Here is a 10,416-nt window from a genome sequence, read left to right as displayed (position 1 = left end):
CCACGTGTTAAACAGTCAGCACAAATCACTAACTATATATTTTCTGAAATAATTTAGGGCATTATCAGTCCTGTTATTGCTCCAGTTTCCATTATGAAAACAGTATAGTAATCCAACCCCGTCCAATGAATAATGCCACAGTTAAAATCACAAATTTGTAATTACAAAAATGTAATTAAGGAAATTTGTATCAACCTTTAAATAGAAAAGTTATTAAAGGTATTATATTGTACCAACTGCCAAAAATCTAAGTGCAAGAGCCATACTCTGTTGACCAGCTATTGTTAATTACATAAACAACTACGTATCCTCACTACCTATGGAGAGCTAAATTATTAAGAAAAATGTCAGAAGGATATTTACAATTCATCTGGTCTGTATGGAGGAGGACTCTCAAATGGTCTGGATGACATTGTTGATATCAGCGGTCTAGGAAATTTCAAAATGAAGAATTCTTCTTAGCCTCCTCCAAAATAAGACTAACAACCTGGGAAGAAAAATAAAGAACGAAAGAAGTAAATAAATAAACAACTTTTAAGCAACTGTATTAAATTCATTGGTTCATCCTATTGTTAATGCCAGAAGCTTAATTAAGAGCCAAGTAACCAACTATTCTAGGTCTAAGTTTCTTGAAAATATAATTTATCATTTCCTTTCCTCAACTAATATTAAAGATTCAAATGGCAAATTCTAAGTGAACTGTTTTACTTCTTGACTTGTTAATGATTTCACACTAATACTAATAATAAAAGCTGCACACATTTATACCATATTTTAAAGTACTTTCCCCACAACAACCCTGTATTATTCTTCTTCTCCATTTTGCCATAGATTGGGACAGGGGTGGGACCTTCAATCCAACAACAAACATTAAGTGACAATAAGCCAGGCACTGTGGAAACAAAAAATCCCAAGGTCTCTTACTCTCAAATAACTCACATTGTATTTAAAAATGTGAGCATTGTTTTATGTTCTGCTGTTAGTGAAAGAAAATGGAAGAAAAATGAGCAAGAAAATTCAATAAAACTTTGAAAACTTCCAACAGATAAAATGTAGTTTTATGCATGTTATTTTTCTGCAAAATCACTTCTTTTCAAAAATACATACTCCTTTAAAAATTGCTTAACTTAATCCTAAAATCTCTACAGCATACTCCACAGTGAGAGGAATTTTTTTCTAAGCAAATGAAATGGCCTGATTAAAAAAAAAAAAGAGCAACGAATCCTTTCTACAACAGCCCAGAAGAGTAGTCTCTTCTTGAAGAATTCTAAGTCTAGATAAGCAAGAATCTGAACCATAGACTAGTCAATGTTCAATAAACCCAACAACCCAAACCACTGAGTGGATGACTTAGATTCAGTAAGAACTGTTAGAAAAACCAGAAAGCATTAAGTAAATAATTAAATATTTGAACGGCATGATACAGACTCTAAAGATTCTGGGAAATCACAACAAGACCTGGTAAATGAAGTTTAGAGTCACTAGGGAAGGCTTAATGAAAGAAATAAAGCTGTGGCTCAGCCTAAAAAATTGGGGAAGATTTAGTGAGACCTCAGGGAGCGAAAATATTCCTGGAAGGAGAAACTGGAAGCATGATTTGTTTGTGGGGCAACGAGAGACTAACCTGAAAGTGGCAAGGCTGCATATTGGGAATATAGAGAGTAAAGCTGGATGGGGAGGGAGAGCCAAACAGTCAGGAAAAGGAAGTCAAATACGATGCAACAGGAAATAAAGAGACATGAATGCTATTTGAGCAAGGGAAGGGCATAAGGAAAGTAGTGATTAAGGAAGATCAGCCTGATATGAAAGCACCGATTCAGGGACAAGAGGCTGCTGCACTCAGGCTGAAGCGCTAAAAGGTCCAAGGTGCATGCAGAACAAAGTGCTAGCAATGGGAAGGGATAGCTACAAAAAACTCTTTGGGAAAAAAAAACGTAGGATTCTGTGCCTAGTTGGGCACAAAGGATGAAAAGTTTAAATCAAGATGACAATGAAGCTTTCAACAAGTGACTGGGAGAATAATAGTGTCATTGACAGAACCCAAGTAAACAGAAGGGGGGAAAAAATTGCTTGGTTGGAGGAAATGAGTTTAATTTTGGACATTCAACTTAAGGTGACAGCAAAGCATTCAAGTAGAAATGTCCAAAAGACAGATGAGTATATGAACTTAAGGTAGGAAGATTTGAGTAGCAATAGGGATAAGGGATAAACATGAAAATAAAGCTCTTCTATGGAAAAAGTGTAAAAAGAACAAACCTGGGGGACTAGAGAAAGAAGAGCCAATATAGGAGGCAGAAGAACAGGAAAGAGCCAATGTAGTTATAAGAATGAGAACTGGGGGCAGCTAAGTGGCGCATCAAATAGAGCTCCGGCCTCAGAGCCTACTTCAAGGATCTCAATGTCAGGTCACCAAAGACATGGAACTATCACTGGTCTCCAAATTTTCTGAATCATTCATCAGGAGCTAACTGCTGCTGCTATAGCTTATATCTAGAGCAAAAAGACTGGAGCCGAGAGAAATATGTTGATCTTTGCCTTATGAAGGTCTTTCAGTGCCTCAATTACTACCATTAAAAATAAAATCTTTGAAAAAAAATAAATAAAAATTAAAAAATAAATTAAAAAATAAATAAATAAAATCTTTGAAGTCAAGTTCCCAGTTAGGAACACCCACTTGCATAGAGAGGCCTTTGACAACCATATGGTCGACCACTTCATTACTGAGTCCAAGTGCCAGTGTGAAAACGAAATCAATGAGAACAAGAGGACACTGTACACTTGCAAAGTGTATCTCTTCCCCCCTTACCAAGGCCAATATTGAGACTGACTCCCTCTATGAAGGTATCTACTTCTATGCTTCTATCACCTGTGCCCATTTTCAGATACTGAATCCTTCAATGGCACACTGGAAAAAGCTGTTAAGGGATGCCAAGGCAGCTAAGTCACAGATCTATGACATCATGTTACTGGGTGGTTCCACGCACACTTCCAAGATTCAGAAACTTCTATACAACATCGTCAAGGGCAAAGAGCTACATGAGAATGTCCATTCTGATAAGGCTGTTGTTTACAGGGCAGCTGTCCAGGACTGGTTGTAGCTGGATGTAATTCTTCTCCTTGGTTTGGAAACTGCTAGCAGAAACAGAATACTACCATCCAAGGGTGTGCTGGTAAATGATTAACAACTAGCTCTTCATGGAAAAAAAAAAAGAACACGCTCACAACATATTTTTAAGTTTGATCTACATATTAACATTTCCTTGATGACTCTTAAGTCCAGGCAACGAACAAAAACAATGAGTCAAGCCCCAATCTGTAGCATTTACCGCTTTAATAACTGCAGTATGTCTGTGCAACCAATCCTAAGCAGTCATGAACTTTTACACTAACCTGGTGTGCTAATTCAGAGAGAGCAATGACAAAGGATCCTCCAACTCACTAGGTGAGTCTGAGCTCACAGGAATTTCCCTGCCCCTAAGGGTATTTCTCCGATGGAAATAATTTTGACATTCATGCAAATGGCATCCTCCATACATCTGCTAAGGGGGGCAGCTAGATGGAGCAGCGGATAGAGCACCGGCACTGGAGTCAGGAGGACCTGAGTTCAAATCCGGCCTCAGACACATAACACTTACTAGCCGTGTGACCCTGGGCAAGTCACTTAACTCCATTGCCTAGCCCAAAAAAAAAAGATCATATATCTGCTAAGGATGAGCATTATCATCGATGATAAAGATCACATGAGCAAAGAAGACAGTGAGCATATATGGTCAAGAAAGCTGAGAAATACAAGGGTGAAGATGAGAAGTAGTGAAACATGCCCGATAGCATAAAAAGAAAAACTCAGGGGTTTTTGGGTTTTGATCCTGGAGGTAATAAGGAGCCACTGGAGTTTTTTGAATAGGGAGTGGATTGCTTATGCTTTCAACATGAAGACTATGGTGGAGGGTGAGAAACTCCAAGGCATGACTAGTGATGAAGACAAAGAGAAGAACGGCGACAACTGTAATGAAATAATCAACTGGCTCAATAAGAACCTGAATGCTGAGAAGGAAGAATTTGAGCATCAGCAAGACAGAATTTGACAATGTCTGCAATCCTATCATAACAAAGCTATACTAGAGTTCAGAGAGCATGCCACGAGGAGGAGGCTGACTCTTCATGAGCCCATTTGGGGTTTTCTTGGCAAAGATATTGGAGTGGTTTGCCATTTCCTTCTCCAACTCATTTTCTAGATGAAGAAACTAAGGCAAACAGGGTTGCTCAGGGTCACACAGCTAGTGTCTAAGGCTGAATTTGAACTCAGGTCTTCCTAGCTCCAGATCTAGTTCTCTATGCACTATGGCACAATCTAGCTGCCCCTATCACTCAGGTTTGGAAGAGCAGTCTATATAGAGAGAGCTGCTCCACCTCCTGGATCCACCACTGAGGAAGCTGACTAAATGCACCAGAAGACAGAGCATTTCACACAGCTTTTTTAAAATGAAAAAACTCAAATCTGTACACAAGGCTTAGTAAAATGGCAGTTTAACATTTGAGCTACTGCGCAAATCTGGGTATTCTGAATGCCTGAATGTGTACAGATGGAGAGAAGTCAAGAATATTGTACTTTATCAGTATGGTAGACAAGTAGAGATGCTATTCTTGTCCTGAAGAATAAAAATCTAAAAAAAAGAAAGAAAACAGGTGGAGTTTAGAGATGTAATCTTGAACAAGGAGGCCAGTGTCACTGGATCAAATAGTACGCGGGAAGAGAGTAAAATGGAAGAAGCCTGAAGGGTAAGAAGGGGCCAGGTGGTGAAAGGATTTTAGAAGTGAAATGGAAGGTTTCAGGTTTTTTGCTTTGTTTGATTCTGGAAGTAACAGAGAACCACAGGAGTCTACTAAATAGGGAGGAAGATTAACATGGTCAGACCTGGGCTTTAGGAAGATCTCTTTGATAGCTGATCTAAAGAGATAAGAAAAAGTATCTGGCTGCCCTTTATGATTTCAAGTCATCTGGTCCAGATGAACTACATTCTCGGTTCTGAAACAACCGGCCTATGGAATAGCTGAATCACTGCCAGCGATATTTGAAAACTCAGAGAAAAGGAGAGGCACCACAGAGAAGCACAACTGTGATCCCAATTAAAACAAAACAAGAGAGGAAGAATGGAATCTCTAAACTAAAGGTTAATAATGAGTTTGATTTTAATTCCTGGGAAAATTGCACAACATATTAATAGAGAATTGATTAGTCACCATCTAGAAAAGGAAGCAATGTTCATTAAAGGCCTGTGTTGCTTTGTCCAGAACGGGCTAAACCAACATTTTTTGACACAGTTGCTAAACTGGTAGATCTGGGCATGCTTTTGATAGAATTTACCTACATTGCAGCATCTGACAAACCATGTCACACTATTCTTACAGAAAAATGGAGAGATACAGGCAAAACAGGAGTACAATTAGATGGAACAGGCTGAAGAGCTGGATTCAAGGAGTGGTAAATGAATGGTCTGATGTTACATCTCCAGTGGACTGTCAAGTATCTGCTCAGCTCTGTGATAGCTAATATTTTTATCAATGATTTGAAGGCAATTTGATAAATAAACTTACCAAATTTATAGATGATACAAAGCTAAGAGGGATAGCTAAAACCCTAGATGATGGAGTCAGGCTAGAATTTAAGAAGATATTTAACATAGTACAAAGTTATTTAAGGATTTATTTATTCAAATCTGTTTTGTTTGTTTATTTAAGGAAAAGGATTCCTGCTTGAAATGAGTACTTTTCCAACTGTTTTAACCTATGGGATCACTTTAGTTCTTCTGCCTTCCCTGATCATCCCCTTCCAGCTCAAAGCCTTGTTATTCTCAGCTTCTACTTCTCACTCATCCTACATAACCAATTGACTGCCCAATCTTGTTTCAACCTTCACACCTATAGTTTCCACACTCCTCCTAGTTCAAGCCCTCATCACCTCCCACCTAGACTACAGTAATTGCCTTGCCATTGCTATTCCTGCTTCCCATCTCTCTCCACTCCAATTCATTTTTCACTCAGTTGTCAAAATGACTTCCATAAAGTGTAGGTCCCTGGCACTCAGTAAACTCCAGTACCTCCCTACTACTTCTAGAATCAAATATAAAGTGCTTTATATTAAAGCTCTTCACTACTTAGCCCCTTCTCTAACTTTCCAAACTTCTTAGACTTCTGTCCCCTCCACATACTCTAACAATCCAGTCACAGTGGCTGACTAGCTGTTCAAGGAACAGAACACACCTATCTCCCATTTCAACCTTTGCACAGAATGTCTCCCAGGCCTGGAATGTTCTCCCTATTCACTTCTATCTCTTGGTTTTCCAGACTTAGTAAAACTGTCACCTTTTGCAGAAGACCTTTTCCTTTGCCCTTAGCAACTGGTGCCTTCCCCTACAAGATTGTCTTTTATACCATACTGATTTAACCTAACTATCTCTTACAAGTACGTAGTCATTTGCATTTGTCTCCCCCATTAGAATTGTGAGCTCCTAGAGAGGAGTGACTGTTTTTTCCCTTTGTATCCCCAGGTTCCTGACACACAGTAGGTGCTCAATAAATGCTTGTTGAGCAATCAGTGAGTGGATTCTGCCATAAACTGTCTTTAAGTGCTTAGGGTTTGGACTTGTTTATTTTTTGTTTTCTTTTGTCTAGTGTTTTTAAATGGTGATTCAAATCTGCGAAAATTACAGTGAAACACCATATACCACAGAGGTCTATGTATGCATATAAATCACTACTGATTATTGGCTACATCTCCAAATTGAAAAAAAAATACATGTGAATATGCTGAAATAATTAACACAGAGCATAAGTCAAGTTATTAACACTCAAGTTTTACACAAGCTACATTTAAGGCCTAAGTTTCTACTAATACAGATATTTCTATGTAGATTTCAGTTTAGACGAATCATCTCAGTAACATGCTTATGAGTATCTCAGATTTACAGATTTCTGGTAGAGCTCAATTTTGAGAGATTTAAAAGCCCCAAAGTGTTAGGCAAGAAGTCTTTCCTGATTCCTCCACTCCTAATGCAGATCCTCTGATACTAACACTCATTTCTATCTATCTATCTATCTATCTATCTATCTTGTAAGTACACTAGTTTGCATAGTCTTCATTAAAATGTGAGCTTCTAAGAGAGTAGGTACAGTGTCTCAATGGTTTTCTTTGTATCCCCAGAACTTTGCTCCGTGCTGAACACACAGTAAACAATAAATGCTTGAAGACTGTCTTAAGATAGGGGGTAACTTCTCCAATCACCTTAAAGCAGAAATATTTTAGTTTCCCAAGAATTTCGGTCATTATGCCTTAATGAGTGAGTGAGCCCACATTAGCAAAGAAAATTTCTTTTCTGTCCTCACAGATCATTTTATGCAAGGACATTTACCTAGAGAAGACCATTTAACTGAGAATAGAAGGATTACTATGTGAACGAAGAGGAATGAATAGGCCATTTTGGGTAGTACTTAGCCCCTCAATCCTTTTCTCCAAACTTCCTCTGAAAGACAACATGTCTGACGGTTGGTTTAAGGCCCTGACCTAGGAAGTCGCATAAAAAGCTCTTCTTAGCTAATCTAACCAACCTATTTGTGAAAGTTGGTCAAAGATCAAAATATGGACGTTTCTAAGACTAGTCATCCTTTTATCTGTTTTAGAAGCTCTATCTCGGTAATCTGAACCGTTTGTACAAATAAGATAAAAGAAAAGGTGTCTAATATAAAACCATCTCGGTAATAAGTGGCAGACTAAAGATTCCCAAGTCACATCCACATGTTCCCTCTATTCTCCCCAAGCAATCAGACATTTATTAAGCGTTTATTATGAGTCAGGTACTGAGTACACAGTATCTACACCCAAGTGATCAACTAACTGTATGAAAACATGCAGTAAATCTCCTTTCACACAAATTAAAACCAAACTATAACCACGCTGGGCTTCAGTAGCTAGGAACTGCAACGATCCCAAACATTCAATTACTAATCAATATCCTAATTCAATGTTTTCCTGATATTGAACTGGGGGCGAAGCTATTCTGGGTGTAGTTGTACTCGAGCGCGCCACCACCTCCACTTACTACAGCTGAGAGCCCAGGGACTGCGCTTCCCTAAAACAAAAACCAGACCAAGCGTCCAGGACCTTATTCAAGTTCTGCAAACCCTCCCGGTCTCCTTTCCTCAGGTTTCGTCTGAGTCCCAATAAGGGCTGGAGAGAGAGAACTGGACGCCTCCCCCCCGCAACTTACCCCTGTTCCTCAAAAGTTCTACACCGCACCCCGTTGAATAGCAGACCCTTGGCACTGCCGCCCCGAAAGAGCGCAGCTCGGGTTTCCTCTTCCTGCGAGGGCTCCCAAACGAGATTTATTGTTGCAAGAAAAGCACAATAACCCAGAAAAAGTGAAAAGTTTTCGCTGAAAAACTGGGAGTGGCTTTAAATACTTCAGCCTAAGAGAGCAGGCAGTAGGTTACATACACACACACACACACACACACACACACACACACACACACACTCTCTCTCTCTCTCTCTCTCTCTCTCTCTCTCTCTCTCTCTCTCTCTCTCTCTCTCTCTCTCTCTCTCTCTCTCTCTCTCTCTCTCTCTCTCTCTCGCTCTCTCTCTCCACTGCAGGGGGCCAAGTTAGCTCCCGGTGGAAGGGGGGGTTCCCGCTCCCCCGCCCTCCTCCTCCTCCCAGAGACTCTCCCGCCTTCCCCGCCCCTCTCCTTTTCAAGCCCCCAGCCTCTTCAGCAACTCCAATCCCCGACCCGGATCTTCTCCTCCGTGGAGTCTTAGTTCAGGACTGAAACCTGGGCGCCGAAGGCCACCCCCTCCTTTTATCCTCCGACAGAGCTCCCCCAGGGAAGCAGGTTCAGTCCTTCCAGCCCCCGAGAGGGAGAAGCGCATGGAAGATCCCTTCCCATCCCCTACTTACTGTCCCCGAGCCGGAGAGCGAGCTCACTAGCCTCCTGCGCACCTGACTCTGGCTCGTCCTGGATCCTCTTCACGCGAGCAGGCGGCGGGAGAATGGGCTTTGCTGCAGCCTCAGCCTCCTACTCCCCTCACCCTGCCCCCGGGCATGCGCAGCACCAGTTCCTAAACTGGGGTTCCCCCGGGCTGTAGCCCAGTCAGCCCCTTTCATCCACAGCGTAATTCTCACCTGCAACCCAGTCTTCTCCAGAAGCGCGCGAGGCTGCGGGGACCTTCGCTTGCTAATACTGCAAAAGGAAGAAGGAAGGGAAGGGAAGGGGAGGGGGCGAGAAAGAGCAGGTGTGGCGCTGCCGCCTCCCGTGACCCATTCACCTGAAACTCGGGGGAGGGGGGAAAAGGAGGAGAAGGAGGAGGCGGGCGGGGACAAACAGGTTGCTCTCTCTACACATCAGTTCAGAAAGCTTAAAGAGACAGGATTCAGTTTCACCAGGAGGAGTGGTGAATACCTTCTGGCTTTGCGCATTTAGGTGAGACTGGGTAGGTTGAGGAAGCGCCTTACCTAAGGTGAAGTTTTGTCGGGCTCTGGTCGGAGGCTTGGAGAGTTGTAGGTGTGATCGCCCACAACCCTAGTTTTCCTGGAAGGGTGTGACCCGCCAGAACTCTCCTGGGTCAAGCTTGGTATGCGCTTTGGTGGGAAAAGGGCTGCTCTCCCAAAACTTCCCCGAAGTATGGTCAGAGAATTGTTGGCAAAAAGAGAACTATTGAACTGGAGGCCAACTGTGTGAAAGTGACGCACCAAATGGTAGAAGAATTTTGAAGGGAGATTATTATTCTTAAAAATAAAGACGTGATCGTCGTGGTGACGTTCCCCTTTTCTGCCATTTACTGTACGACTTTAGGCAAGTCACTTCATCTATTTGTGACTCGGTTTAATAATCTCTAAGCTTGAACCAAATATTCTCAGGGTCTCTTTTTTAAGTCTGAAACCTTGTAGCGTTTGATATTACCTTCTACTGAATTGGAGGTGGAGGGTTGTGGGTACTCAAAATAAAAACGATTTAATTTGTCAAGTGATACAGTTGTTTTAAGGACTAGAAAAAAAAAGGTACGATCGTAGGCTATTGCTAATACAAAAGTGAACTAAGTCCTTCCTCCTATCTCCCCAGTTTTTGTTGATGACAACATATTTCTTCCTAGGCTGGAAACCTAGTAATTGATTGTTCCTTCCCCATGCAGTGACTAGTCAAGTGTTGTAGATTTCTACTTCCACGATGTCCTTCCCATCTGTCCTCTCTTTCGCACTCAGCTTCCACGATGCCTCAGGCCTCTCTTTACTGCTTCTAGACTTTCTGATAGCCTCCTGAACTCCTAGGATTTAGAACCGGAAGAGACCTTAGAAATCATCTACTGACCAACCAGCTCATTTTATATACATGAAGAAACAGTCCCAGAGTGACCTGCCCCATCCCACA

General features: G+C 41.4%; 1 protein-coding gene across 5 annotated transcripts in view; it reads right to left on the bottom strand.

Moving 5' to 3' along the window:
• OCLN (occludin) overlaps positions 1-9,306 on the bottom strand; it is a 61,687-nt gene extending 52,381 nt beyond the window's left edge. The window contains exons 1-3 of one of the 5 annotated variants that reach the window (XM_020998464.2): positions 8,949-9,306; positions 8,265-8,463; positions 364-487 (exon numbers count right to left, since the gene is read on the bottom strand). In XM_020998464.2, coding sequence (XP_020854123.1) covers positions 364-413 — 50 coding nt within the window. In that variant the 5' untranslated portion in view covers positions 414-487; positions 8,265-8,463; positions 8,949-9,306. The remainder of the gene's footprint in view (positions 1-363; positions 488-8,264; positions 8,464-8,948) is intronic. The other 4 variants (XM_020998467.2, XM_020998466.2, XM_020998468.2 and 1 more) reach the window with 4 other exon arrangements.
• Between the last annotated feature and the right edge of the window lie 1,110 nt (positions 9,307-10,416).

Source organism: Phascolarctos cinereus, unplaced genomic scaffold (genome assembly GCF_003287225.1).
Source record: "Phascolarctos cinereus isolate Bilbo 61053 unplaced genomic scaffold, phaCin_HiC Scaffold_4;HRSCAF=312, whole genome shotgun sequence".
Taxonomy (NCBI): Eukaryota; Metazoa; Chordata; class Mammalia; order Diprotodontia; family Phascolarctidae; genus Phascolarctos; species Phascolarctos cinereus.
The sequence above is the reverse complement of the archived record's forward strand: the minus strand, read 5'-3'. Positions and strand labels throughout refer to the sequence as shown.